Source organism: Palaemon carinicauda, chromosome 2 (genome assembly GCF_036898095.1).
Source record: "Palaemon carinicauda isolate YSFRI2023 chromosome 2, ASM3689809v2, whole genome shotgun sequence".
NCBI classification, from domain to species: Eukaryota; Metazoa; Arthropoda; class Malacostraca; order Decapoda; family Palaemonidae; genus Palaemon; species Palaemon carinicauda.
Window position 1 is genome coordinate 68,637,923 of NC_090726.1, and position 13,253 is coordinate 68,651,175.

Consider the following 13,253-nt stretch of genomic DNA (forward strand, 5'->3'; position numbering starts at 1 on the left):
TAACAGGTAGCCTAAACCTATCTGTGTTCTGTATAAAATACATTCGAAATAAGAAGAAATTGTAACGTAATTTGCATTATTTGTAACTTATTGATAATTAGAATACCTTATGAACAGTGTTCAACCTAGATTCTCTTATTTTTATTAATTTTATGATGACACTGATAAATGGCAAACACATTATACATAATTTGCTTATCAAGATATTAAATATAGATAAGTAGGATTTATTAAAGTACGTACTTTGTAACCTTTGTGTATATATAAGTATAAGGATTTAAACGGGAATCAGTCTTCAAAAACAGAAAAACTATATGCATTACAGTCACACTTTAACTGCTGAATTGTGGATGAACCCGATTTACGATAAAACTTCATTTATATGTCGCTTCATATACCTACATAAGCTAATCAGCTGTGCCTCGAAACCTCGCACTCCCATCAGTTTTGAACTGTGACGGGCCGAGAGCAAGGTTGTGACTCAAAGGCAGGAAGCAATCAACTGAGTTCCTTATTATAGAACACTCTCCTTTATATACAAAACCTCAAGGCAACAGGAATTTTCATGTTCACAAGACAGACAATGTTACAGAGGAAAACCGGAGACATGATTATTCAGGTTCTTTTTAGTGCGAGGGAAGAGCGCAGATACAAGCATAATATATACAAAATAATTTATATACGAGCGTGTGACACACGGTTGGTACAGAACTCATTCCTACGCTTCCTATATGTTACGGCGTATCCTTTCAAATACGTCGTTCGCGCTATCTATCTAAGCCTTTCAAGGCACCTCTTTCCTTATGCTGTATATCCTGGCTGGCATTTCTGAATGATATACCTTTTACTAACTTCAAAATGCCCTGATCCTGATCAATCATTTTATCTACGCTAACCGCTTTACAATATCTACGTCTCTCTAAGTTTTGCAACTATTTAATTCTTCTGACTCAACATGAACTTTAAAGGTTCAAAGGCTACTCATGAAAGACAAAGGCAAGGGATAGTGACATTGCCCTATCGAGCATTGCCCTAGAAACTGACTATATATACATATGATCAGCGCATAAGTCCAATATCCATTTAAGCTTGAACCAAGGAGGGCCCAGCAATGGCTACTGATGACTCAGCAGATAGACCTATAGGCTCCCTCTTAACCCCCCCTCCACACGATCCTTAGCTCACAAGGATGCCTGCTGAGGTTGCAGCGACCAAAGGAACTAAGTGGTTTGACAAGGACTCGAATGCTAGTCTGGCAATCACCAGGAAATGACGTTACCAATAGGCCACCAGAACCTCTACAGATTTAATAACGTTCTCTGTCATTTGCATTTAACAACCACACCTCATTCATTAAGAATATATATATGTATATATATATATATATATATATATATATATATATATATATATATATATATATATATGTATATATATACTGTATATATATGTATATATATACTGTATATATACAGTATGTGTATATATATATATATATATATATATATATACATATATATATGTGTGTGTGTGTGTGTGTATGTATATATCCTTTCTGAGTGGGGATACCTTAATGTGGTGAAACGGTTTGTGTTTGGTCATGATCACCAAAGCTGTATTATTCATGAGCACCCACACTATGTTGGTTTGCTGTGAGCAATCAGACGAAAATCTCCCACCATCACCAATCCCCACTGCTCAGCGTGGGGATAAAAACTAAACCTATACATGATTTGACATGTCCGATATGCAGTTGTTATATATATATATATATATATATATATATATATATATATATATATATATATATATATATATATATATATATATATATATATATTAGTGTTATTACGGGATGGCTTTCCAGGTGTCACTTTACAATTCACAACAAGTTGTTACGGGATGAAGTTGTCAGCTCCCTGTGTGCATATGTTCGGTTGTTATTTTTTCAAGTTTCTGCCTAACGCAATCTATCAATGAGTGTTGTTTTTCCCACGCACACACACACACAATATATATATATATATATATATATATATATATATATATATGTATATATATATAGATATAGATATAGATATGGATATATATATGTATATATATATATATATATATATATATGTATATATATATACTTATATGGATGTATATTATATATAATGCATACTATATATGTACAGAATATATATATATATATATATATATATATATATATATATATATATACATATATATACACTTATATGAATGTATATTATATATAATACATACTATATATGTACAGAATATATATATATATATATATATATATATATATATATATACATATATATGTATATATATATATATATATATATATATATATATATATGTATATATGTGTGTGTCAGGGTTATCAAAATGCGAAATTGTGTGGGGTAATGACGGAAAAATTAATCTACAGAGGGATCTCCATCATTTCAATTTTCGATTTTTGCTTTACTGTGTCTGGACCGGAAAACATTTCCGCATAGTTATTAAGGTTGAAAAACTATTTTTGGCTTTTTGGCTTATATATCTGTTTTATATTTATAATATGAAGTCTATGATTTTTATATTTGTTGATCTGCATTGTATTTTGAACTAAAACGATCATAACAAAGTAGATAAATTCTGAGTATATTTGGTTAATTTGCCGGATGATTTGTTGGTTTTCGATCCTACAACGTTTATGACATTGTTTTCAAAGGCTAATTTGATAAAATATACAGTAAACCTATAAAAGAAACAAAGAGAAAAAAATATTTTGATAAAAGCGGTGATTGTTAATGATAAAAAACCATTTATTTTCATCATGACAATTGTCCGCTCCATTTCATATGCACGGGATGCAGTTATCCCTGAAATGAAAGTTAACTTTATATACGCACCCTTTAGCTAGTTTTCCTTACCAGTCCCAATTCCTTAAGCAGATCCATTGGCAAGACTGATATGTATATATATATATATATATATATATATATATATATATATATATATGTAACAGTCCTAACTAACTTTTGTCAAACCCATTGGAGGGTTGAAATCATGTAGCCAATTTCATTGATATTAATAGCAGGCTGTTGGAATCGGTCATGACAACCAATGATGTTTTTTGAAGAAAAAAAAAAAAAAAAAAAAAAAAACTTTCTTGCATTGAAAATTAATCTGGGAACTTTCCATGTCGACATTTTCAAGCAATCTTAAACTTTCTATTTGCCGAAAGTTTTTAATTAATTTTGGAATTACCAATTTTTATTTTTTTATATTACTGTTATAGCATAAGTAATAAGTATTGATGTGTAATTCCATCGTTAAACCATTTTGTTAATCTAAAGAGATGTCTTCGATTTTTAGGTGCCACAAATATTGCACATACACACACACACACACATATATATATATATATATATATATATATATATATATATATATATATATATATATATTTATATATAGGCAGGGCCTATAATGAGAATGATAGACAATAGGTGAACATTAAGAATAATAGAACGGGTTTTTAGGGATTTAAAAGAAGCAGGGAAAGGAAGGGAAGACGATGGATTGACGAACTAAGAAAGTTTGTGGTTGTGGACTGGCCTAGTAAGACCATAAACAGACGCAAGTAGAAGGACATATCTTGAGGCCTTTGTTCTGCAGTTTACTAGTAACGGCTGATGATATAAATATATATATATATATATATATATATATATATATATATATATGTGTGTGTGTGTGTGTGTGTGTGTATGTGTGTGTTCATTTTTATGTACATGCGCGTACGATATATATGATATATGTGTTTTATTTTATCTCAAATAAGTAAACTTATTCAAACACCTATATTTAGATATATGTTGAAATGGGATTGATCTGACTTTTTTTTTTTACTAACATGTTCCCTTGCTCTTTCACAGGCAATAGAATCAGCCGTTTGGGGATAGATCTGATGGACTTGGAACAGAGGTAAGATAATGCGTAAAATGTTTTGGGGGAAATTTAATCCTCTACAATCAATAATAATAGTTTTATTGAGGTGTTAATCATAAGTATATTTACAAATATATCTTGAATTCACACGCACACACAAACACACATACACACACACACACACACACATATATATATATATATATATATATATATATATATATATATATATATATATATATATATATAAGGATAGATAGATAGATATATATACTGTATGCATGTGTAACTTTTAACAATTTTACCTAAAGTTGTATCCCTTCACAAAGATAAAACAAAATTGTTACCGTCATATTCCGGACTAGGAATAGGCCTACACCTACACAAATGGCTTATCGGCCTCACTGTGTGATTCACTTCTACCGTAGCATCCTTGAAATTGGGGCCTATCCGTGCAAATACCTCTCTGTTTCTATTTATATAGCCTGGCCTAAGTCTGATTTATGTATGCTCCTTTCACATGTCTATTATCCTATTAACTTCCCTTTCAATCGTATTTGGTGTACATCCACCTACTTCTTGACTCATTTGTACATCCATCAACTTTAGCCTATGCTCAAACTATTGACCTCTCAATTTAATTTTTTGCTTCTAAAATAACCATATACTTATAACAACCAATCCCTTGTTCTCACACTTTCACAACATTTTCTTCGCTCTAATATCATCTAAGAACCCAATAACAACTAAGAAACCCATATCTGTCTCGTGTGTTTTACCTTCAATCTTATTGATCCCACTGTATTGCAGGTTGGCCACTCGAGTCAACTTTTCCCTTTATTTCTATTTTTTGCATCTTCTTCCCCACTCACCACTCCCAAGTCCCTCTTCACCACATCCATCCATCTGATCCGTTGATGACCCACACTGTCCTCCCCTGTTCTTAGCTCTCTTGATTGGTTCAACCTCCTCCCTTCTTATTACGTGGTCATGGTATATCAGACAAGCATCCCCAGCCTTTTCCTTTACATTACATATACCACACATTCTTTGTATATTTTGACTCTCACTCCTTTCTAGTAGTGATATTCCAGCAGTCCCTCTTACCATATTCATCCTCATCCTTATACCTGTCTTAAGGCAGGTCCACATGCTCCATTTTGCACAACAATTTGTCTGCGCAGTCTTAAGACGGAATGAAAACCTTACGATTTTATTGCGTCTACATGGTACCATGATGTTTGCACGAGTTTCGCTCAGTTTTGTCAACATTGTCATGGAGGAGGTACTCCTTTTGTCAATTTTGACGTGTTGTGTTGTGAAGAAAAAAAAAAAAAGATTGGAACGTCTCAGAAGCACCCGGTGTTCAAAGTGGTCACGAAAATGGCTTTTGAAAAGGCAAAATTTCTCCCATATTAAATTTTTTTACCACCATGTCTCTGTGGGCATTTTTATTAATTTCTTTGAATTTTTCCACTAAGCTTTCATAAGCCTTCCCCTTTTTATCCCAGTTACTATAATCCTTTGATTTGACACGTCAAATGCATGGGAAACTTCCGTACAATGCAATAAATTCTGTGAGGAACTCTCAAGAACATTGCCTAAGGTCTGCCATTGTCACTTGTTGAATTAAAACTGAGGCTCAAAATGAAACGAAAGACGGTGGTACCGTCTACACGTACCGACTTGTCTGCACAGTTCATGGATATCTATGCTCTCCTAGCTCAGTCATCGCTGCAACTGTACCGTCTTGCGCTGGAGTCAAAACTGTGCTGTTTTCCTGTCCACACGCAACGTTTTATCTGCAACGTCTTGAACTGTGCAGACAAAAGGTTGTGCAAAACGTAGCGTGCGGACCAGCCTTTATAGATATTCTTTTAGAGCCTTAATGTCATTTTCTTGTCGAAAAAACTTCAGGTAATTCTTTCCCTTTTTGCCATACTTCTTTCACTATGTCTCAGTGCTTTCTCAGTACCTTTCTCCTGTGTTATTATTGATTCCAAGAAGTTAAACTCATTGTTCTCTTTTAGCACTGTTCCATCTTCCACTTGCATGTTTACCTCTTCATCCCCTTTTCTACTAGTAATCAATATCTCTTGAATGTTCACTTTTAATCCTTTCCTTTCTAGTGATCTTTTCCATGCTGAAAACCTTTCTTGCTGTTCTTCTTCTGAGTTTGCTATAATGACTAGATCATCCGCAAACATCAGTTCCCATAATTCTTTGGTGTTCCCTAATTCTGATGTCAAAATATCTATAATGACGAGGAACAAAAATGGACATGGAGCTGATCTCTTATGGAGGTCAATCTCCACTGGGTGTGCCTTAGTTTCCCAATATTTTTTCTGTTTTGTGGTTATTGCCCCCTCTTACATCATCTTCACTAACCTTAGCAACTTCTCTGGTACTCATCGCTTTCTTAGTCACCAATAGACTAACCTTATTGGTACCCAGGTCATGCACATTTTCAAAATCCACAAGACACATGTAAACTTTCCGGTTCCCTTCTAGGTACTTCTCTAGGACTTGTCTTACTATAAGAATAACCTCCTATGCACTCTTTCCTTGCATAAACCTAAAGTGCTGCTCATGTATATCTATCATTTCTCTCTATCTTCCTTCTACTATTATTTCTGGTATCTTGAATACGGGCTCCAAACCTTTAGTCATCTCTAGGTCCCACAGTTTAATCATCCAACTATCTTCCAAGTACTTTGGTATTTCCTCTACATTCCAGGTATTATCCAATTGTGTCTACACCCATTCATTCCCTAGCTTTCCCAATTCCTTAATCATTTCTTTTGTTACCTCTGACTTTCCTGCTGCTTTATTTACTTTATTTAATATTCTCGAATTCCCTCTCTCTGAGGTTTGTTGTTGTTCCTTCTACTTTAATACAATTTTTCCAGTTCTTCATACTCATTTTCAGTATTTGATTGTTGTAAAAATAAGTCTTTCCGTCTTCCCTAGACTTCCTCATCCTCAATTAAAATATTTTCATCTTTAATAATTCCTACCTTTCCTACATCCTGCATATCTTTTCTTCTCGCTTCTGCTTTTCTGTAGATTATATTTCTTCCCTCAGGTGTTTCCATCATCTTATACCACTCTCTCCCGGTTTTACCCTTGGCAACCTCACCAATCTCTTTGCTTCCTTCATTGTGTGTCTACATTCCTACCATTTTCTAGCAATGCTTTTTTCATTCACAGGTGTTTGAACCTCTTGATTCCATCACTATGTTTCTTTCTCCTGTTGCGACTTACTACTTGTCCTCCCACACATCTCTGCTGTTGTTGGTACCACTACAATTTCTTTCATAACATCTTATATCTCTTCAGATGATTCTGACATTCCATTTACATATCTCTCTTCTCTTTGCTTCTGAAGCCTCTCCCCTTCTCCCCCTTCTTCTATCTCCTATCTTTACATAGAAATCACATATCTAACATATTAGTTCTCTCTCGCCTGATCTTACAATCTTCCTGAAACAATTCTTGGAAATGTTCTTCCCAACCACCCAATACACAATCACTTTTTCTATAGCTACATAAGTATACATACTCTGACCCTTCTTTTTTTGTTCTCTCGAAGTGCTAAAACATTTCTTTTGTCGTGTTCAGAATGCACGTATGATCAAAATAGTTGAACGTTTATGTTTTATATTTCGAAATATCCTTTTAGGTTATGGGGCTGATGAAATATTTTCTAGGAACTTTCATAGTGGAGAAAAACGATTCATTTAACTGGGATTGACTTGAAGTGTATATTCTGTTTTATTATAGTTACGGACGGAAAAAGCTTTTTTACCAAAAGAAATGTGTTTCCAATAGAAAAACGTTCGTTTTCTTTGAAAATGACACTTATTTTCACTGTAAATAAAAACTAATTATCAAAGCAATTATAATCAATGGGGGGGAGCGTATGCAGCTCAGCATGTACCGCTTACCAATACATAGCTTGTTTTTCTTTTTCGGCGAGCGAAGTGAGCGCACGGCCGAGCAAAAACCGTTCTTGAATAATCTAACGAGTTTTTGGTTTATTTGCTGGAGAAATGAAGATCGAATTCAGGGAAAGCACATTATTTACTACAGAAAGACTATATTTTTCCTCTCAAAATGTTATTCCGTCCATAACTATAATTTTATTGTAGTTTTAACATATGAATTGGACATAAGTTCCAAGTAAATAAGACTTTGTCAACGTTTCAAATATCTATATCTATATATATACATATATATATATATATATATATATATATATATATATATATATATATATACACTGTATATATATATATATATATATATATATATATATATATATATATATATATATTATACATACATATATATGTATATATATATATATATATATATATATATGTGTGTGTGTGTGTGTGTGTGTGTGTGTGTAAATGCTAGGCGGTATGACCATGCTAGGCAGTATATCTTAGCAATCCATGTTTGGCAACGGTTCTACTCGTATAAGCGGATGAGCAACTTGGTGGAGTAATGAGGGCTTTGGGTGCGGAAGAAATCCCCCCCCCCTAAATCTCGATGAAGTCACTGGCAGCAGGGTATGTATTGGGTCTAAGGCGATGGACAAACTGTCTCTCTGTCTGTACTCCTGATGCCTGGCAGTTGATCTTACTAGAATTAACATGGACTGGCAGGGGTCACTTGCTTTAGTTAGATAGGCACTGCACATCACAAGGAGCTGGCTATCCTTTTGATGTATCTAGCCAGTGAATCCTCTATGGAGTTAGTCAGTCATGGAAAGAGAAGTTGACAGAATGGCCCCCAGTCCCAGGTGTAGCGGGGTACTAAGAATCTCCCGATTAAAGAAAAATTGAAAATATGTAATTGGAATGTTAGAACCATGAATCATGTTGGGAAGTTGCAGCAAGTGGAGAGCGTATTTTTGAAATATAGTTTGGATATCTTGGCCCTAAGGGAAACACGTTGTAAGGTGATTGGTAAGGAAACTTTAGACCAAGGCAATATATATATCTACTCAGGAAGATCAGATGGAGTTGAAAGAGGTGTAGGAATGATGATGACACCAAGAGCAGAAAAGGCATTAACCGAGTAGAGAGCTGTAAATAGTAGATTGTTACTAGCAAAGTTCAAATCAAAGCCGTGCAATATGAGTATTATAGTTTGCTATACCCCCAAGAAATGATTCCCCTAAAGAAAGGAAAGATGAATAATATGAAGAACTACAGAGGGTGATAGGTTAGATCCGTGAGAGAGATATAAGCATTGTGATTGGCGACTTTAATGCTAAAGTTGGAAGAAATAATCAAAGGATAGATAATGTGATGGGTGTCAAGGGTCATGGCGAAGTAGCATATGAAAATGGAGCACATTTCATAAGTTTCTGTTCAGCAAACAATCTTGTCATTGAAGGTACTCTTTTCCAACACAAGAACATCCACAAGTATACATGGACTTCACCATGTGGCAATTACAAAAAATAGATTGATCACATTGCCATTAATAAAGAGAGGAGGACGCTGAGAAATGTAAGAAGCTATAGAAGTGCAGATATTGGTAGTGATCCCCAGCTCCTTAGTGCCACACTAAAATTAAAACTGAAAGCACCCAACAGAAAGATGGATAGAATACCTAGGTTTGACACAACTAAGCTTTTAGAAGAAAAACACAGAGAAACATTTGCAATTGAATGTAGGAATCGATTTGCAGTCTTAGAGACTTTAAGAGACGAAGAGCAGACAATTAATCAAGAATGGTGTAATATTAAGAATATATATCAGTCAGTTGGTAGTGAAGTCTTGGGACACGTAGTTACAAGAAGAAAGCCATGAACATCAAATGATACTTTGGATACTATAAAAACAAGACAAAGACAGAATTTGATTGTTGAAAGTTTTCGAGGAAGTGATGAAAATTTCAAGGTAGAGCGTGCTAAATATTCCATTATTGACAGTGAGGTCAAAAGAAAAGCCAGGAATGACTGGAGAGAATATTTAGACGGTAAAGCAGATGAGGCTGACAAAGCTATGAATTCAGGAAGTGGCTATGGTGTGAAAATTGCTCATAGAATTATTAATGAAATCTCGACTGGGGACAAAGAAGAAGAAGCATATACCCATCAAAAAGAGAAATGGCTCTGTAATAACAACAGAAGATGAAGAAAGACAGTGTTGGATGGAACACTTTAGTGAGGTTATGAATAGGACATATGAAGGGTTAAGCTGATAAAGACCTTGATGTGCCCATGAATGAATTCAGTGCGTTTGAAGTCGAAGCTATCCTCAAAAAACTAAAGAGATGGAAAGCCCCAGGATACGATGGAATAACTGCCGAGATGATGCTGGCCGAAAATGAAGTGACTCCTAGACTACTTACAAGATTATTTTGAAGAATGTGGCATGAAGAGGCAAAACCGATGAATGGGAGTTAGGAATGATAGTGAAAATAGCAAAGAAAAAGGAAACCTGACTAATTGAAATAATTACAGAGGCATAACACTTAGGTCAGTTGCTATGAAAATATATAGATAGTATGCTTATGCTAAAGAGTCTGGAGAGAAAGATTGATGAAAAGCTGAGAGATGAACAAGCAGGATTTAGAAAAGATAGAAGTTGCACTTACCAAATTTCCATTTTGAGGTCATGTTGTACAGCAATTCGTAGAATATAGAAATCCCCTTTTGATGGCATCTGTGGATTATGAAAAACCCTTTGATAGTATGCATGGCCAATTTTGTGGAGAGTCCTGCGTTATTATGAAATTCCTCTTAAATATATAAATTTGATTAAATCTGTTCATGAGCAAAGCAAGTGCAAAGTTAATGTTAATGGAGTCTTATCAAATCAATTTCCAGTGAACAACGGAGTACTTCAAGGGATTGTGTTGTCATCTATGTTGTTTTTATCCTTCTCATGGATTTTTTAGAACAGTCAGAGATGATGGAGAAGGATTGGACTGGATTGGTTATAGGAATTTAACAGACCTAGAGTATGCTGATGATGCTGTCCTTGTTAGCAGAACACTACAGGATTTGCAATGCTTGCTTACCAGAATGTATGAAATATCGCACGAGGTTGGGCTGAAGATAGATAGAAGAAAAACAGAGATTATGAGAGCGGAGTATGCAATGGAAGGTGAAATATCATTGGAAGGAGAAAGGATTAATGAGATAGAATCATTCAAGTATTTAGGAACTATGATCTCTAATACAGGGTATTTAGCATCAGAGTTTAGTGAAAGATTTAAAAAAGCATATCAGGCAATGGCTAGGTTAAGTAAAATTTGGAAAACAAATAGCCTGAAATTACATATAAAAATCAGACTATATAATAGTTTAGTGAGATCGGTGTTACTCTATGGATATGAGTCTTGGTATGAAAATGAAACAATCTCCAATAGATTTAGTTGATTTGAAAACAAATCCCTCAGAAGGATGTTAGGAGTTAAATGGCAGGACAGGATTAGAAATGACATTATAAGGGAGATTACTCGAGTGCCATATGTGGACGAGATCATGATGAAGGGTAGATGCATAGGGTTTGGGCATGCTCTTCGCACTCCCCAAGAGAGATTAGTTCACCAAACGTTCAACTGGGGTCAACAAGGCACTAGAAGAATTGGAAAACTCAGGCCTTCATGGCTGAGAACTATGAAGCGCGAAGTAGGAGATGATGAATGGAGAAGTATTGAATTAATAGCTCAAGATAGAGACGACTGGCGAAATCTAACCGAGGCTCTTTGTGTCTAGTCGTAGGAGGAGATGATGATTTGTGCAAGTATATATATATATATATATATATATATATATATATATATATATATATATATATACACATGTATATTTATTTATTTATTCATGTACTTATTTATATTTCAACAATAACCCAGGGAGTAGAATCGAGGATATTCAGCACAGTCATCTTTGAACAACTGAATTGCAGAGGGACTCGTGTGTAATAAAGCCTTCTGGGCTTTACTTGCTAATGCATATAGATAGATAGATAGATAGATAGATATTTTATTGACCATAACATATACAGCTCATATTTACAATAGTTATTTACTTATGGTCAAAATAAAGGCAAAATACTACACTTGGCAATACAATACATTATACATACAAAGGTAAGAATAACAGGTTTTTAACGTATACAAGACATTATTTTGTGAACATGTACCGGTAATAAAACAAACTCTAGTAGTAATAAAAAAAACAAGATTAACAACCAAATTTGGCATTTATATACAAAATCATACTCCAAAAGCTGTTTTTTCCCTTTTTCAGAAATATTCACAAATACTCGTAAAGGATTAAGCTAATAATCTTACATTGCTCTGCCAGTGTTCGCTGATTTGAAAATATATCCCTCATGTTAGAAAAATTATAAGTATCTCTGATATTTTGTGTCCTTAAGCCTATTTGTGTTACGTGTACTTCTGTCTGAATGGCTCCACAGGTACTCAGCCGCTCCTCCAAATGCAGACGGCCTCTCCCCCTCCTACCCCACCTACCTACTTCCACCACCAGCGAGTGAGATGCAATCCTGAACCTAGTAAATGAGACTCTATCTAACTCAGAAACATTATGCCTAACAGAATAGACGTCATGAACTAAGAGAACTGGATTGACTTCTCTATTTGTTACTTTTCTTGAGGAGTCAGAATTAATGATGTTACGCCTAAGTGTCTCCATTGCAATTTCTACATCATTTCTACTATCATTAATCAGTCCTTCTATGTAAGTCTTGGTGTTATACCTGGCTCCTAATACGGTCTTAATTGAAAATATCAAAGGGTCATCCTCCATCGAAGTCCTCTCTCTCCACATCCTACCAAAAAACTTTCTCTGTTTGCTACGAACAAGATCCTGCAATGGCGGATACCCTGATTCAATATAACATAATTCATTACATGTTGTCTTTCTAACGCCAAGCAATAGTTTTAATTCCCAGTTATAAAGCTTAACTACCGGCTTCAAGTCTGCATTCAACCATGACTCACACCCATACTGGATAGCTGACATCAAAGCCGCATCAAAAAAACTTTTTTTTTTAACAATAAATGGGATATTATTTCTATTAAAAAACGAAACATATTTATTGATATGTGGCATCCTGGATCGAGCATGGGCCGCAACAGAGGAAGACAGAGAGTCATCTGCAGTGAAGACTGATCCCAAATATACATATTGTGAGCAGGATTCTATTGTAAGGCCATCGGTCTCAATTGGCTTACCGTCTTGTGCTGTTCCACTAATAACAAAAAACTTAGTTTTCCCTGCATTAATTTTCATCCAATAAGTGTGA

At 34.6% G+C, this 13,253-nt stretch overlaps 1 protein-coding gene across 2 annotated transcripts in view; it reads left to right on the plus strand.

The window, feature by feature from the left end:
- LOC137625763 (high affinity cGMP-specific 3',5'-cyclic phosphodiesterase 9A-like) overlaps positions 1-13,253 on the plus strand; it is a 1,119,254-nt gene that overhangs the window by 1,002,555 nt on the left and 103,446 nt on the right. For both annotated transcript variants that reach the window (XM_068356658.1, XM_068356664.1), the window contains one exon: positions 3,939-3,987. In XM_068356658.1, coding sequence (XP_068212759.1) covers positions 3,939-3,987 — 49 coding nt within the window. The remainder of the gene's footprint in view (positions 1-3,938; positions 3,988-13,253) is intronic.